The 17,504-nt window shown below is 34.8% G+C and overlaps 2 protein-coding genes across 2 annotated transcripts; one reads left to right on the plus strand and one right to left on the minus strand.

Annotated features, from left to right (window-relative positions):
* Positions 1 to 854: 854 nt before the first annotated feature.
* Positions 855 to 1,959, minus strand: LOC133793708 (uncharacterized). Its single transcript, XM_062231003.1, has 2 exons — positions 1,236 to 1,959; positions 855 to 1,078 (listed from the first exon to the last, which is right to left on the minus strand). The coding sequence occupies exons 1-2, from the start codon at positions 1,885 to 1,887 to the stop codon at positions 1,071 to 1,073; spliced, it is 660 nt and encodes a 219-aa protein (XP_062086987.1). The 5' UTR covers positions 1,888 to 1,959; the 3' UTR covers positions 855 to 1,070.
* An 11,004-nt stretch (positions 1,960 to 12,963) lies between these two features.
* LOC133795281 (uncharacterized) lies at positions 12,964 to 15,505 on the plus strand. Its single transcript, XM_062232736.1, has 4 exons — positions 12,964 to 14,005; positions 14,113 to 14,235; positions 14,359 to 14,867; positions 15,047 to 15,505. The coding sequence occupies exons 1-4, from the start codon at positions 12,964 to 12,966 to the stop codon at positions 15,503 to 15,505; spliced, it is 2,133 nt and encodes a 710-aa protein (XP_062088720.1).
* The last annotated feature ends 1,999 nt before the right edge of the window (positions 15,506 to 17,504 follow it).

Here is a 17,504-nt window from a genome sequence, read left to right on the forward strand (position 1 = left end):
TCCTATATCCAGTGGTGTGGGATTAATTATTTATTTGTATTGATTTTAATATTTTTTTTTTCATATGTGAACTTCTTAATACTTAAAAATCAAAATAAATTATGTCATTAAAAATTCAACTCATTATGTGGTGAATAGATTTTTAATGGAGATCTAAATTTATGTACATTTAATATTTCGTCCCATTAATTAGTCCTCATAAATTTCATTCGAATTCATTGTTGTTGTTTTTATGAACTTTAATGGGATTTAATATCTGATCAAATATCGACTAGTCCGTTATAATCCATCTTTAATTCGATTTTTTCATCACACAAATTAGTTGTAATATTGCATAAACGTTACAGGGTTGATTCCATATCTTTACAAGCATAATATCTGATGACAAAATTTATTGACATCATTATTGAAGTGAAGACATACAATTTTGTTTCTAATGGTAATAATTAAGCAAAAGCATGCCCCATAATTAAATCTCGAGAAATGCTAAGGGGGCATCGTTGGTATCCAACATCATTAAAAAATTGTATATTGTTATTGGTATAATATTAGTTTCATACATTTGAATTTAAAAAATATTATTAGTATCCTTAACCATAGATAACATGTGAAAAAACTTCATATAATAACATTATATATTTATTCACGGGAACAACACAGAGTATATATGCAATATTTTAGTACAATAATCTATTATAGATAATTACATAAGCTTAATACTGATCCTACGTAATCAAGTAATTACAAGAAGAAGAGACACTACACATATAATATTATTTTAAATTATGTATACGTAATTATCAAAAGCATTAATAAAAAAAAATCCTGCAGTTTGGTGCCGGATTTATAACAGCTATACAATATTGGCTTCTCCAGCTTCAATCTTTATTAGAATATAAATAAATTAAAGTTAAATATGTAGAAAAGTACAGCCAAGCCAAGGAGAAGCCGACAAAAGAAACGGTACAGAGAACACAACTTGATATTTTTCTTTTGTTTTTTTCACCAAGCTTTTAATCTTTTCTTCTGATAATCTCTCTAATCTAGCTCCTTCAAACAATAAAACATGATCATTTTCCTGAAAATTGTATAACCATGTAATATGATCAGATTACAAGAACATGACGGTTGATCAATTACATATATTAAATTTTGTTCTATATATGATTATCCACAAAAGCAAATCAACAAAAAGATATGTATATATATATATCTAGTTTTATAATTATAGGTACCTATAGATCTTTTGCAATGAAGAATGGCTTCATGAATTGAGCTCTCATTAATGTCTACCACGCACACAGAGCTTGGACCTGGAGATGTTTGAGGTGATGCTATACCATTGCTCCAGCTCCGAACTTCCATTATTCTTCTATCTATATCATCAACCTTGGTACTTTTCTTCGAGCCCACTACTAAACGACGTGTCGTTGGTCTGAGATATTCATAAAACTTTCTCAAGCAGATTTGTTCTGACGACGGCGACTTAGTTCTCCGTCTTCGGAAGAAGCAACAGTAATAAGAACAGCCCATTTGAACATCATCATCAACAACATCAAGACCATTATCAAAACCACTAATATCTTTGAATCTGGAATAATACTCACTACTTGCAGTTGAAGAAACGACAGACATGGCCGAGACGGTGGTACTATTTGAATCTCCGGCAATGGTAGTATTCGCAGTAGTAGCGTTGGGTTTAATAAGGCCATCAGAAAAGAGCTCATCGGCATGAACAAACGTCGGGGATGGAGCAATATTTGGAGTGTTGAAATCAAAACTCTCATCAAATTCAAGGCTGTTTACTATGGAAGGTACTCTTACGTTCGATAACCAACTATCGGAGAAGCTTTCAACGGCTAAAGGTCGAGATGAGGCTGTTTCCATGGGTATATAACACTACTACTTTTGAAGTTAGATAGTTGATCATGTTGTCATATGTATGTATATATATGAGTGAGTGAAGAAGGAATTAAAATCCTTTAAATAATTTTTTTTATATTTATGTGTAATTATTTAATTGTAGTGTGAAAAAGGGACACGTGATTGGGTCTCAAGTTAGAACTTAAAGCAGTAAGAGAGGGTGTCTTTAAGTGCCTACATCGTCTATTCTTTCACGTTCATTCAGGAGACAAATGGAACAAAATTAGCAGTCTCGACAGTATAGCCTTTGTCTTGTTTGAAGATTTTCCTTATCTTACTTATTATTACTTCCTCAAGGTTTTATTATTATGTATTTATCTTTAACTTATAAATACATAAGACATTTTGTGCATATTTATAGACGTAAGATATATATGTCATATAGTTCTAGAAGGCTTATTTTATAAAAAATCTGTGGACTTTATGCAGAAGAATAAAACTATTCAATTATAATATGCACAACACAGGTATAGAAATATGCTTAATTATATATCAGATGTTTTTTTTTTCAAGATTTATTTAGTAAATATTATTAGTTTCAAGATTTGATTCTTTGCCATTAAGCATTACGGAAAATTATTAAATATTGTGCAATGAATTGTTCGTATCTCAATTAAAAAAACTCGCATTTCGTTGTTAAGTATAAATTAGTCCATAATTATGATAACTTTTTGTCAATATATATGATTACGAATTGTTAGAGATTTAGAAACTGAGAAGAGTGAAGAAAAATGATCTGATATTGCTTGAGTCTCATTAGAAAGGTCAGAACCTTATATACACAAAAGAATAGGCAGATTACAAAAAGAACAAACAAACAGAATTAGTTAAGTAACTACTAATCAGAACTAACTAAAACTAATTATCCCTTAACAGCCCCCCTCAAACTCAATGTGGATAGTGAAACCACAATGAGTTTGTCTTTGAGATCTGAAAAACGGGAGCTGGAGATAGGTTTAGTTAAGCAATCCGCCACTTGATCTAATGCAGGAACATGTTTGACCACCAGCTGATGTTGAAGAACTTTGTCCCGAACAAAATAAAGATCAATCTCAATATGCTTCGTTCTTGCGTGAAGAACGGGATTAGCAGCCAGCATGACAAAACTGAGATTAGGTAAACACATATGCAGCTCACGAATCATGGACTGAATCCATGATATTTCAGACACAACACTTGCTAAACTCTGAAACTCAGCTTCTGTGGAGGACCTTGAGATTGTAGTTTGTTTCTTTTACTGCCAAGCTACTAAGTTGCCACCAAAAAAGATGCAGTAGCCTGTGGTGGAGCGGCGATCATCAGGATCTGAGGCCCAATCCGCATCACTGAAAGCATGAACACGCAAAAATGAGGAACGTTTCAGATGAATGCCATGATCCAAGGTGCCTGCCAAATATCTAAGGATGCGTTTAACAGCAATCCAGTGAGAGGCTAATGGAGAATGCATGAATTGTGAGACCTTATTGACACTATAGGTAATTTCTGGGCGAGTGACCGTAGCATACTGAAGGGCCCCAACAATGGATCTATATAAGGTAGCATCTTCAACTGGATCACTGCCAAAGTGAGACAAACGAAGGCCAGCATTCATTGGAGTACTCTGAGACTTAGCCCCTTGCATTTTAGCCCTGCAAATAAGATCTTGAATATATTTCTGCTGAGACAAATGAACTCCATCTGCAGTATGAGTAACTTGTATGCCCAAAAAATAATTGATTTCTCCCAAGTCTTTTAATGCAAAAGCAGTATTCAGATCTGAAATAAGACCATCAATGAGAGATTTAGAGATGTCCATGATAAGTATGTCATCAACATAAACTAGAACATAGGTACAATGTGAAGATGAAGCACAAACAAACAGGGAGGTGTCTGCCTTGGCTGAAACAAAACCATATGTAGACAAAGCTTGAGACAATTTTTCAAACCAAGCTCTAGGAGCTTGTTTGAGTCCGTAAAGAGCTTTTTGAAGATGACAAACTTTGTTTGGATAAGTATGGTCTTCAAAACCCGGTGGCTGTACCATATACACTTCCTCAGACAAATCCCCATTGAGAAAAGCATTATTAACGTCAACTTGACGAATGCACCAACCTTTGGAAAGAGCAACAGTTAAAACAACTCTAATGGTGGCTGGTTTTACAACTGGGCTAAAAGTCTCATTGTAGTCAAAACCCTCTTGTTGGTGAAAACCTTTTGCAACAAGACGAGCTTTATATTTTTGAATGGTGCCATCGGGATTTTCCTTGACACTATATACCCATTTGCAACCAATTGGAGTCTGACCAGATGGTAAATCAACTAAGGTCCATGTGTTGTTTCTGTGTAATGCTTCAAATTCAACTGACATAGCATCTCGCCAATGTGGAATTTGTAAGGCATCTTTGGCATTTCGTGGTTCTATAGCTGCAATAAACACTTGTGGCTTGTGTACACCAGCTTTAGCTCTTGCGACCATATGGTGAGTATTAGTTCCTGCAGGAGTAATGTTAGTTCCAACAGTGGGTAAAGCATTAGATACAACATTTGGTAAGTTTTGATGTTGGACAGTAGGACTATTTGACATGTGAGTAGCAGAGATAGGGAACTCATCGGAAGAAGTGGGACTTATATGAGAGAGACTCGGAGAGAGAAGGGGCTGGGAAGACACAATAGGTGGAGCAGAATGTAGAATAGGTGGCTGGGCAGATGGCATTTTCTGTGGAGCATTAAAAGGAGAAGGGGATGAGGGAGTAGATTCAGCAAAAGGAAAAATGGACTCATTGAAAAGAACATCTCGAGAGAGATACAACCGACCATCTTTAGACATGCATTTATACCCTTTATGGGTCAAGCTGTACCCAAGAAAGGTACACAGAGTTGATCTGTAGTTGAGTTTGTTCCTATTATATGGTCTTAAGTTTGGATAACATAAGCATCCAAAAACTTTCAGCATAGAATAATCGGGTCTAACCTGATACAAAAACTCAATAGGAGACAAATTATGCAACACATGTGTAGGCATACGATTAATTAAAAATACAGCAGTGCGAAATGATTCATCCCAAAACTTAAGGGGCATAGATGAATGAGCAAGTAAAGTAAGACCACTTTCTACTATATGCCTATGTTTTCGTTCCGCTACCCCATTTTGCTCATGAGTATGAGGACAAGAGACTCTATGAATAATACCATGAGAGTTCAAAAAGTTTGTGAAAGATCTATATTCACCACCCCAATCCGACTAAATAGATTTAATAGGCACACCAAGTTGCAGCTCAACTTGAGCTTTGAACTTGAGGAAAGTGGGAAAAGCCTCATCTTTTGTGCGAAGCAAATAGATCCATGCATGTCCAGAAAAAGCATCTATAAAACTTATGTAATATCGATATCCATTAGATGAGACAACAGGGGCAGGACCCCACAAGTCAGAGTGCAAAAGTTGAAGAGGAGCAGAGTAAATTGATGTGGATATAGGAAAAGGGAGTTTGTGATGCTTACCAAGACAGCAAGCATTGCACAACTCAGATGCATTTTTATTAGAAACAAAAATACTACAAGAGTTTAACACTAACTTTACAACTCTTATTGAAGGATAGCCTAGACGATTATGCCATAGACAAAAATCACTTTGTGGTACAGACACAGAACTACTGAGACATTGAGCAGCAGAGATGGTGTGAACATTGGTCTGCGGAGGAGGGGTTGAATCAGATGGAGGAGCTGAACTGTGAGACTTGGACAAGAGAGCAATCTGAGTGAGGTCAAATCTGTAGAGACCCTTGTGGCGTCTCCCAACCAGCAAGGTCTTCCCTATACCCAGTTCTTTCACATAACAAATATGAGGGTGAAACTCAAAATACACATCATTATCTTCAGCAAAAGTGGATACACTGAGCAGATTTTTGGTTATATTGGGAACATGAAGAAGATTACGTAAAACAAGAGGTTTTGAATGAAAAGGGGAAGAAAAAATAGACTATCCAACATGTTTAATTTCCAAACCTGTACCATTACCCATGTGGATCTGTTCATCTCCATAGTATTCAGAAGTGGTGAGGAGATTGTTGGGGTCTGGAGTGAGATGATGAGTCGCTCCAGAATCGGGATACCAGCTGCTATCACTGACTGTTTCTGGTGTAGCCAACATAGCTTGCATCTCTCTGGTGGAAGTGTTGGGGGAGAATGAGTGAAACGTGTCTGGGCCATAGAAAGACTTATCAAATCTGTAAAAGCAGGTTTTCACGGAGTGACCTTGCTTGTGACAGAGTTGGCACTGAGTTTTCTGACCCCATGGAGTGTATGAACTACGAGTTGAATTTGAGTTGCCTCTTGAAGTACCAAACGATGGCTGAAAGGAGCCACGACTGGGAGCTGGAAGAGAACCACGACCGCCATAATTGCTGAATAGAGAGGGGCCACCATGTTGCGCAGAGGTGGGAGGGCAGTTTTGGTAGGTTCCTCAAGAGTAGCCTCCACGAGCATTGTTGTGGTATGTCCCACGAGAACCAGTGGACCGAGATTGAGAAGCAAGATTGACTTCAGCCATCGAAATATCAAGTTCCTTCGCCCCTTTCTCAATTCGAACTTCTTGAGCCATTAAAGGAGCTTCAATTTCAGCTACAGTATACGGATCTGTGCGGGTGTTAACAGATGTAATGAACACTTCATAATCTTTGGTCAAACCATTAAAAATTGCTTCTATGTGATCTTGTTCAGAGATTACATGTCCAATAGAAGAAAGAGTATCAACAATACTCTTGATTTTCAACAGATATTCACTTAAAGAACCAGCCATACGAGTATTTCTAAGAAGAGTACGAAATTGCCCAATCTTTGCTCGATTCTGGGCTGTGTAGTAAGCAGAAAGACCGCTCCAGATCTGAGCAGTGGTATCACGACCAATCATTCGATTTGTCATTTTCTCGGACATGGAAGAAAGAAGCCAAGAAATTAGAAGAGAATCTTGTTGTTCCCAGTCTTGATACTCGGGATTAATTTTGTTAGCAGTGCGATCGGTATCGGAAAGAAACTTCGCTGGAACATTAGCTTCATCTAAGAACTTTTGGAAACGATTTCCACAGATAGCATGAAAAACCTGGTGCTTCCATGGTAAATAGTTGTGTTCATCAAGTCAAATCGAAAGAGTATGGGAAAATTGTACGGGACCTGTGCGTGGAAGATTGACGGAAGCAGAAGTGGTTTGAGTAGCTGAACCACCATTGTTAGCATCAGACGATTGGGCCATTGGAGCAGGAAGAAGGATCTAAATCAAGAAGAAGAAAAAGAAAAAGAGAGCTCTAATACCATGTTAGAGTTTTAGAAACTGAGAAGAGTGAAGAAAAATGATCTGTATTGCTTGAGTCTGATTAGAAAGGTCAGAACCTTATATACACAAAAGAATAGGCAGATTACAAGAAGAACAAACTAGCAGAATTAGTTAAGTAACTACTAATCAGAACTAACTAAAACTAACTATCCCTTAACACGAATATACCTCAGGAAGAAAAAAAATAGCAACGAAAAGGTATCATTTCAATTTTTTGAGAGAAAATAAGAGGATATTGAAGAGGAAAGGGAGATGAAAAAATAAAGTGTAGTGTAGGGCCATTAGAAAAAGGGCTCTATTATAAGCATATATACAACTATTATAAATAAACGATAATAATTAAAAAAATTATTATTAGTGCAAAAATGAGTCGATTAGGATAGAAAATCACAAAATAATAGTTGGTATTAATAGAAATCAAAATCTAGTTCTTACCATAAATAAAATATCATCTCCTTAATAATCTCTCATTCAACCTGTAGCGACTCAAACTTGCTAATAAGGCTTGGGGTCTTGATTACCGTGCCTGGAGGGCAATAATTGTTGTATTGTATTAATATATGTGAATTTAATGAATACGTGATTAGAGTGCATGTTTAGGCGATTAAAAATGCATTTGGGCCTCGTTTGGTTGTTAGGGGCATATTTGTAATTTTAGCCCGTTGATGGCATAAATGTGATATTTGTGATATAATAGTGATATATTTGTGATGCATGTCCCGAGACGGTCTTAGGGAGCTGTTTCGCTAAAAGTCACAACAGGGTTAAATACACGGCTCGGGAGGGGCCTAGGGGTATTTTGGGAATATTATAACTTGAGTTTGGGAATCTTTGAGTAATGGTTAGTGACACTTTGGTAACCTGGGTAACTATAGGTAACTCTTTAGGATAGTTGTTTTAAGTGGAAAGTGGTATTCTTGCAAGGGATTAAGGAAAAGTCTAGAATGCCTTGAGGGTTAGCTAGGGACTGAGTTGGAAAGGAGGGCAATTGGGTCTTTTGGCTTAGGTGATAGATAACTTTGGCTGAAGGAAAAGTTAGAACGTTCTCACCTTTTTGCTTATGCAAGGGTTGTGTTTGGGGAGCTCTAGAGAAAACTAGGAAAAAAAAAACAGGAAAGAAGAGAGGAGGATCTCTTAATTTTGTGGGATCAAGAGAGGAGTCAAAGCAAGGGAATTAGAGGATTACTCTACATATTGAGGTAAGGAATTCATCCCTGTCTTCTCTAAGTTTCCAAGCATGTTTTGAGAGTTTGAGAATGGAAGTTGAAAGCTGGATTTGTGGTTTGTTATCTTAAGAATTCAGCTTGGGAATCAAAGGGGTTTAGCTTGGAGTTGGAATTGGAGGAAGCCCAGAGTAGAATTTCAACTTGAGGTAAGAATTTCGTGCATCTTTGGGATTGATTTCTGGTGTGGATTAAGATTTCTGAAGGGAGGTTTAAGTTTTGTAAGTTCTGGTTTAAGTTTTAAGAAAATTTTAACCAATTTGTGAATCTTGGGTTTGAATGTATGTTTGGGTTTGTTATTGATGTTTTTGGGTTGCCATATGGTCTATTTGGGGTTTTGGATTGAATTTGGGACGTAGGTATGTCTTGGTAATGACTTGGAAGTGTTTGGCTCGGAAAAATGTTGGGGAAAAACCCAGATTTCTGGGTTTGCGTATGGGCGCCACGACCCTGTTCTTCCGTGCCGCGGCGATAGGATGCATCAGGGAAGGGCACCATTCTGGGCGCCGCGGCCCATATAGGGGAGTGCCACGGCGCTAGGCCATTTCTGGGCAGGGGAAATTTTCAGCTTTTAGGCTTTTGACAAGGGGGCTCGGGGGACGCTTCTGCTACCTTGTGTGGGGAACTGGGAGGTCCTGAGAGCACGGGATTGATTCCGGGAAATGCTTTTGAATTGGTTAGTATTGAGGGTGTTTTGTATGTGTTGTGACTAGGTTTTCGAAGAGGCTCGGGTTAGAGGACCGTGCTCGAGATTTCGGTGCTCAAGAAGCTCGGGACACAGGTAAGAAAACTGCTGTTCCCACAGAGCTTGTATGCAGGGCAGGGCCCTATATTATTCGGTTGCAGGGCGTATCCCTTTGATTAAGTTTATTCATGTTTGGTATATGCTTTACTATGCTATGTGTGAATGTTCGGCAAGAGCCGGGAACGGCACAGGCTGAGGTCGGCAGGGCCGGGAACGGCAATGGGCCGAGAACGGCGTTAAGCACGTGGAGTGCAAGGCCGAGTGCGGCAAGGGGCCGGGAGCAGCGTCTAGCACGCGGAGTGTGAGTTGCCAAGGTAAGACCCTAAAGGATACCTGGGATATTATTACGGTGTGGACCGCGAACCTAGGGCCTAGTAAAGCACCTGGGACGGCATGGTCGTATGTGTATAGCCTATTGATGGCTTGTTTATATGCTGAATGATTTATATGCTTATGTTATCTATTTGTGTAGGGTTTTCTAGCTGGGCTTTGGCTCACAGGTGTTCTGTGGTGCAGGTAAGGGCAAGGGGAAAGTCAGCCAACCATGAGTATGGAGAGCGTGGGGCGACGTGTACATGTCTAGTCTGCCTGGCTGCCACGGCCAAGGGTATTTTTGGGAGATGTTTTGTATTGGATTCTAGTTTGTCGTTTAGTCGTCCTAAAACATATTTTGAGTTGTAAATATTTATAAACGGTATTTTCGGGATCCCTAATGTAAAACACTTATAATTTTCAATGAATGGTTACATTTTCAAATTATGTGATTTTAGTACAGTTTAGTTACACTTTGAGCTAAATGCTTAGTTAGCAAGTTAAATGCACATCTTAAACTCACTTAATAACGACTATAAGGTAGTAGGGCGTTACACAACCCAATTAACACTACAAAATAAAATTGCTCATTTTATACCTTTGAAATTACAAAGCAAGAAAAAATTGTGGCAGGGATCTTAAAAAGAAATCCATAGATTTTGGTAACTGGAAATTGCTCCCCAACATAAACCAATAGAATTATAATACATTGTTTGTCAATTGCAACACAAACCAATAAGTTTATATTATTAATAGTTGGTCAACAATTCAAATATTTGTTAATAATTATGAAACATATATTTAATTAATTAGTTTATATTTGATGTAAGCAACCAGACTAGGTTAAAGATCACATTTATGGAGAAAAAAATTAATTAGTTTATAGTAGGATTTATACTTTTTTGGACCCTGAGTTTTTTCTCATTATTTGTTTGGATCTTCTATCTTGAAAAATTTATTTTTGGACCCTATATTTTGTAAAATTATTCAAATAGACCCTTAAACTCAATTTTTATGAAAAAAAATTGAATATAACAACACAGTTTTTAAGTAGAATGATTTTATTTTTGTTCTGAATTTTTAGTTTGGTAAATTATTTGTAAGTTTAGTTGAGAAAATTTTGATCAAAATCCGGTTTAGGGTTCTATTTGAACTATTTTACAAAATATAGAGTCCAAAAAATAATTTATCAAAACACAGAATGGAAACAGATAATAGAACAAAATACAGGATCCAAAAAAGAATAAATCATTTATTCTAATACATAAAAAAATATAAAAATATAATAGTATTTCAATAAACTAACAAGTTTATCTATATTTCATAAAAACTAAAAATCTTGTTTCAGAAAGGCTTACAAAAAATATCTTTCTGGTTTAGTAAATAACGATATAAACAAAAAACTAAACAAGTTTATAAGAATCTATTTCAAAGTAAAAATAAACCAAAAAGATGGGAAGAGGATGCCACAAGCAGGGTCCTCCATGGATGCCAATTGACTAATGAATAGATGGGGAGAGAGAGGGAGAAAAATATTGTTTTCATTTGACTTTTGGTATATTGTTAATATTATAATATCCCTAGGCTAATTAAAAATGGAGTAATAATGGTTAAAAATGGAAGATATTAATAAAACAATTGAGGAGAACTTTGGAGATATATTGAAGATTATGTATCCATTTGTTACCGTTTATTTTATTGAAATACAAAATTACTATTTTATATTTTCAATAATGCTTATTTGGTATCCTGTAATTTGAAATTGTATATATTTAGTACCCTAAACTTAAATTTGAACAATAAAATTTTATCAATATGAACAAGCTGTCATCACTTATATGTAATGAAGTAATTAAATTTGAATTTAAAACTCATATAATTGATGACAGTTTTGTTGTATTGATAAAATTTTATTAATCAAATTTGAGTCCATGGTACTAAATATATATGATTTTAAATTACAATGTATCAAATGAACATCATTAAAAACACAAGATACCAAATATGTATTTCGATCAAATATAAAATACCAAATAAATATTTACCTTCAAACCAAATATAAACTTTCTATTTGTTAAATAAATTGACTTCTAAATTTAAATTAGATATAACTCTTTATTTTATTTTTTTAAATATGTAACTGATTTAATGTAAATAAAACATATAAAAGTATTAAAAATATATAAATAAATAAAAACTGCATTAAGTGTGATCAGAATTTTTACTTTTTTTAGTAAAATGTTTTTTTTCCTACGTTGGTCTTTATTCTATCCAATGAAAAAAACTAAAAATCTTGCAGTCTGGCCCATCTGGGTAGCCCAAATCAGTGAGGATACCATTGAATACATTACTGCTCAATCTACTTATATTGTCAGTAAGGTATCTTTGATGTTTTCTTATATAATTGAAATGAGTCACAAAATTCTATGTTTCTGAGAAACAATAAGTAGAGGTCATTTTTCATGCAATATAATATATAAAATATAAATAGGAGATTTTTCATAAATATGACTTTTTAGCTATTAATGTGCAAAAATATGGTAATTAAACTTTACTTACTTTATATGGAAAAACTTAACTACAAAAAATTAGAATATGGGAAAAGTTATCCCACATTAAAAAATAAAACAAATAAGTCATTAAGGAGGGTAGAATTGTAATTAAAGATGCACATACTACCATGGTGAAATTTTGAGTCAATCAAAAACATACCTAGCCGAAATTTTTTTTTTCAGCAAGAACACCATTCTCCGGCAACCACAAACCCGAACCTCCAGCCACCTCCAGCCACCTGAAACAACACGTTCGTACAGTCGGATCTGCTTCTCCAACGACGTCCATCTCCGGCAACGAACTTGTCCATCATCCAAAGCATCCAAGAAAACCAGGTTTTTAAAAATCTTGCTCTGTCAAATACTATATTACTGTAATTTTATTCAACTTAATATCTATTAAATTCCTAATTCTTCTACATAATATAGAACCATTGATTTCATATTTTTCTCATACCTATTTTACAGTGGTAATCATGAAGTTCATTATGTCCATTTTTTTTTAAAAAAACATAATAATTAACATGAAATTTGAAAAAAATAATTAAACCTACTAATATAGTTATATTGATTGACCAAAAATATACAAAAAAAAACAAGAACTATGATTATTTTAGAGTCAATTTTGTCTTTGCGATAAAAAAAACATTTCATATTGTTCTATTGGTCTGAATTCTAATTGTCAAAACTTTCAGTAACAACAAAGTAACCAGTGACCTTGAAAACTGTCATATTTTCCAATTAAGTTTTCCATTGAAATATGTAATTGCAGACTACAGTAACCAGTTACACCCAATTAACTGCTTAAAAATTTACAAAATATTACAGGTATGGAAAATACTACTTCTTTGGTTCAATTTGGAGGCAAGTGGAATGAAAAAAAATGAGTATGAAGGGTACACAATGATTGGAGTATTGATTCCACCAAATTGTTCTCTTGACAACTTGGTGAATTTGGTAAAACAAGAGATAAAGGAAACAAGAGCAAGCATTGAAGTTTATTATCAAGTAGTCAAAGGAACACCACCAATGAAGATTGAATCAGACAATTCAGTGTTGTTCTACTTGGAAATAAAGAAAAAAGTTGCAGAAAAAATAACAGAGTTACCATTGTGTGTGAATATAGTTCAAGAATCAATGGATGAAAATAATCTTCTTCAGCTATCAAATCAGAAAGCTACAGCACAAGAAATGGAGGTGAGAACATTATTAATGCAAGCAAACAAAGCTTCCATCAATGAACATATGTTACTTGAAGAAGGAATGTCAAACACAACAAATGAGGGAATCAATGTGGCATACATACCTCACCTTGCTGAAGAAGTAGCTTATTTTATAATTGAAGACAATTCAAAAAGAAAAAAGAGATTGGAGGAAATTGAAATAGTAATATCTGATTACAGAGTGAACAAAATAGAGCAAGGACAGATTTACAAGGACAAGAACACAATCAAATCAGCTCTTGACTACCATGCAATGCTACATAACTTTCAGTTCAAAACAAAAAGATCAGAACCAAGAGAGTACTTGGTTACCTGTGCAGATGACACATGCAGCTGGTTTGTGAGAGCTTCTAAATACAGAAATCAAGATTTATTCAAGGTACGAAAATGCATTCCAAATCATACTTGCTCTGTTGAAATTGTTATGGAGGATCATAGGCAAGCAAAAAGCATCATAATTGGGGAATTAATAAAGAATAAGTACAAGTCAGTCAAAAGAAATTATACTCCAAATGACATCATGAATGACATGAATGATGGCTTTGGAGTAACCATGGGATACACAAAAGCATGGAGATTAAGAGAAAAAGCTTTGCTTCTAGTAAGAGGGAACCCTGATGATTCATATCAAAAGTTGCCAATGTATCTTCACATGTTGAAGCAAGCAAATCCAGGAACAGTAACACATCTGCTCACAGACAATGAAGATAGATTCAAATCTTGTACATACTTTTCTCCAACTCAATCAAAGGTTGGAGATACTTGAGGCCTATCATTGTTGTTTATGGAACTTTCTTAAAAAATGCACATGGCGGCACACTATTTTCAGCATCAACATTAGATCCAAACAACAACATTTTTGTCTTGGCTTTTGGAATAGCAGACTCAGAAAATGATAACTCTTGGCTTTGGTTCTTCTCCAAACTGAGAGACACATATGGAGAACCCGAAGGTATGGTAGCTTCAATTTTATCATATGGTTTACATATAAAAAGGAAATGGTTACCCAAAACCAATACACAAATACATGCTATTTCGTTTAGTATTTTATAAAAGTAACTGGTTACCTTCACAGGATTGGCTATTGTTTCCGACAGACACAAGAGCATAGAGAATGCAGTACATATATTGTACCCAAATGCGTTCCATGGAGCTTGCATGTATCACTTGCTCAATAATTTGAAAAGCAAGTATGGAAACCATGGAGAACAGCTACAAATGAATTTCATTGCAGCAGCAAAAGCATACACAAAAACAGAATGTGAACACTACATGAGAAGCCTTGATAGACTTGACAGACGCATTAGACCCTATTTAGAGAAAGCCAAATATGAAACTTGGGCAAGATCATACTCACCAACAAAAAGATACACCATGATGACATCCAACATCACAGAATCGCTCAACGCTGCACTAAAAGCTGCAAGAAATCTCCCTATTGATATCTTGGTTGAATGTCTTAGAAGTTTGGTTAAAAAGTGGGTTTGGAACAATTCAAATAATGCAAATGGAACATTCACAAAAGTGTCTACAGCAACAGAAAATGAATTGAGACATGACATTGTTTCAAAAATGAAGTATGAGGTATGCAACTAAACTTATTCTTACTATTCTTTATTCTGTCAATATATGGTAACCAGTTACCTTGGGTAACAGCAAAAACAAAACAATAAACTAAACAGAGTGGGAACATCATACATTCAATGTTAATTGTACATAAATGTTTATTATTTTATTTTAATTCATCACAAAACTATTTTCAGGTCTTGCCTTTCAACCCAATAGAATATCAAGTTCGTGATGAAAAATGGACCAATTTCACAGTAAATATTCACAATAGAACTTGTACATGCAATAGGTTTCAAGAAGATGAAATGCCTTGTGGGCATGCAGTAGCTGTAATTGCAAAGAGAAACTTGGGAGTATATGATTACTGTGCAAAGTTTTACAAAACAGAAACTTTGAAAGCAATGTATGAAAAAAATGTTCATCCTTTGCCCCATAAAGATGAATGGAATCTACCACAACACTTAGACATAGTGGTGCTACTTCCAAAGGCAACAATCACTGCAGGAAGACCAAGAAAGAAAAGAATAAGATCAAGAGGAGAACCAAAAGTGATAATCACCTGTGGTAAATGTGGTCAACCAGGACATAACAGGAAGACTTGCAGGAATCCACCAATTGACAAGGCAAACAAGCAGAAAAAACAAAAGTCATAGCTTGATATATTACAGTAAAACAACCATATCATAGCTTCATTCATTAAATGATTGACTTTCATATTCATACATTGATATTGAGTATTATAATAACTTTGTTACATATATCAAATAAATTGAATGATTACCAAAGCATATAAGATTCCCTTTATAATAAATTGTTGGTTTTTTGTTGATATATGTCAAATATTTATGCAACTAACACCATGAAAACATGTTTTTTTTTTTTAAATAAAACATAATATTCTGGGTAAGGTAACTAGTTACCACTTTGTATATAACATGATGACCCAGCTGGGTACCTGGTTATTATATCTCAGTTGCTTTGTATATCACAGTTACTTTAAAAAAGTTGAATATTATTATATATAATTATTAAACATGAAATACAAAAAAAAAAAAACAATAAAGTAGGTACTTTGATCTAACATATGCCACAAAAAAAAAATGAAAATCAACAAACACCAAAAAAGTAACCAGTTACCCCTTATATAAAAGGCAGACCAAACTAAGCACCTGGCTACCATTAAAATATCTCAGTTGCTTTAAAAGTAATACAGTAAAAAACAAACAAGAGAAACTGGGTACTTTGCTCTAAAAATTATCACAAATAGAAAAAACAACAAGCACCAAAAGTACCCCAGCTACACTTTTGTATATAAGACAAACACCAAACAAAGTACCTGGTTACCATTAAAATATCTCCGAAAAAATAAGTAAATATATACAAATAAATAACACAGAAAAGATCAAAAGATATATATAATATCCTTAAGTAACCAAGGTCTTACAAATAGTACCAATTTAACATATACAAGTATCAAACTAACTATTGGTAATCATTTCCAAAAGTCAAACATCCTTTTCCAAAAGATGATCTGATTTAGAGTATAGACAAAATAAAAAAAAAGTCTAATATCCTTTCATAAAGCTTCCTAAATAACCTATGCAGTAGTCTTAAGAGAACCTATGCAGCAGTCTTCCTTCTCTTCTGCTTCCTATCCAAAACCTTTTCAGAAGACTCATCGCTAGTCAAATATCCATCTTCTTGTTTCTTCTTCCCATGAAAATACAAGCTAACAGCAATGTCTTGGCGAAGCAACTGAGCATCAATTTCTTTTGGCATCTCGTTTTCCTTTCCAAGAATTAATTGCTCGGCAAAATACGTTGTAAAAATCCCACAGTCACTGCAATATTACAAACACATAAAAAACTAAGAACATAAAAACAAAACCAGAAACAAACAGGATAAGCAAACTTAAAAAAAAAAAACTCACCATTCAACTTGTTGAGGAACGCCTCTAGCAATACTCAATTGCAAAGCATCAGTCTCAGCAACATCATAAGGACTAATATCAAGATGTATGTCACGACGATCATAAAAATCAATCTTCTCCAATAGAAGAGGAAGCATTACAACAAATGCTTCAATTACAGGTAAACTCAAATTTGCATGTCTCGCCCCCGACATAGAATCATAAACAATGAGCAACCTCTTCTTTATGTCAAAATGTAGCAAAAGCCAATGAGCAAGATCCTTAACATTAACAGGCATAAGAACATGATCAAGTAGATTTTAGTGACTACTGCAAAATAATGAGTTGCCCCTCATAATCTTCAAAGCAACACAACTGTCATCAATGTTCAATGTATCACTGCCTGATTTCACAAATTTCTCATACATGAAAACAATATTTTGGGCAAAACAACTATCAGTAGTAGATACCATCCTCATCAAACCTTTCGACAACTTAACATTTCTCCTCAAATAATACATCATGACATCAATATGCTGCATTTTAAAAAATAAAGGCTTATAAGACCACTATGTAGAAACCTGTTACCACTTACAACAAAACATAATAAAAAAAAACAGAGGGTAACCAGTTCCATTCAGCTGCACAACAAATAATAAAAAGTGTGGGTAACAAGTTACCATCAGGAAACATACTTAAATCAACACCACTAGCACAGTCTAGCCCAGTAATTAATCCAAACT

The sequence above is a fragment of the Humulus lupulus genome, chromosome 8, assembly GCF_963169125.1.
Source record: "Humulus lupulus chromosome 8, drHumLupu1.1, whole genome shotgun sequence".
Taxonomy (NCBI): Eukaryota; Viridiplantae; Streptophyta; class Magnoliopsida; order Rosales; family Cannabaceae; genus Humulus; species Humulus lupulus.

Coding starts and splice junctions, on each gene's coding strand:
- LOC133795281 (XM_062232736.1), top strand. CDS start 12,964: ATGATTGGAGTATTGATTCCACCAAATTGTTCTCTTGACAACTTGGTG. Junction 14,006..14,112: donor TGAAGATAGATTCAAATCTT/GTACATACTTTT, acceptor CACTATTTTCAG/CATCAACATTAGATCCAAAC. Junction 14,868..15,046: donor TTTCAAAAATGAAGTATGAG/GTATGCAACTAA, acceptor AACTATTTTCAG/GTCTTGCCTTTCAACCCAAT.
- LOC133793708 (XM_062231003.1), bottom strand. CDS start 1,887: ATGGAAACAGCCTCATCTCGACCTTTAGCCGTTGAAAGCTTCTCCGAT.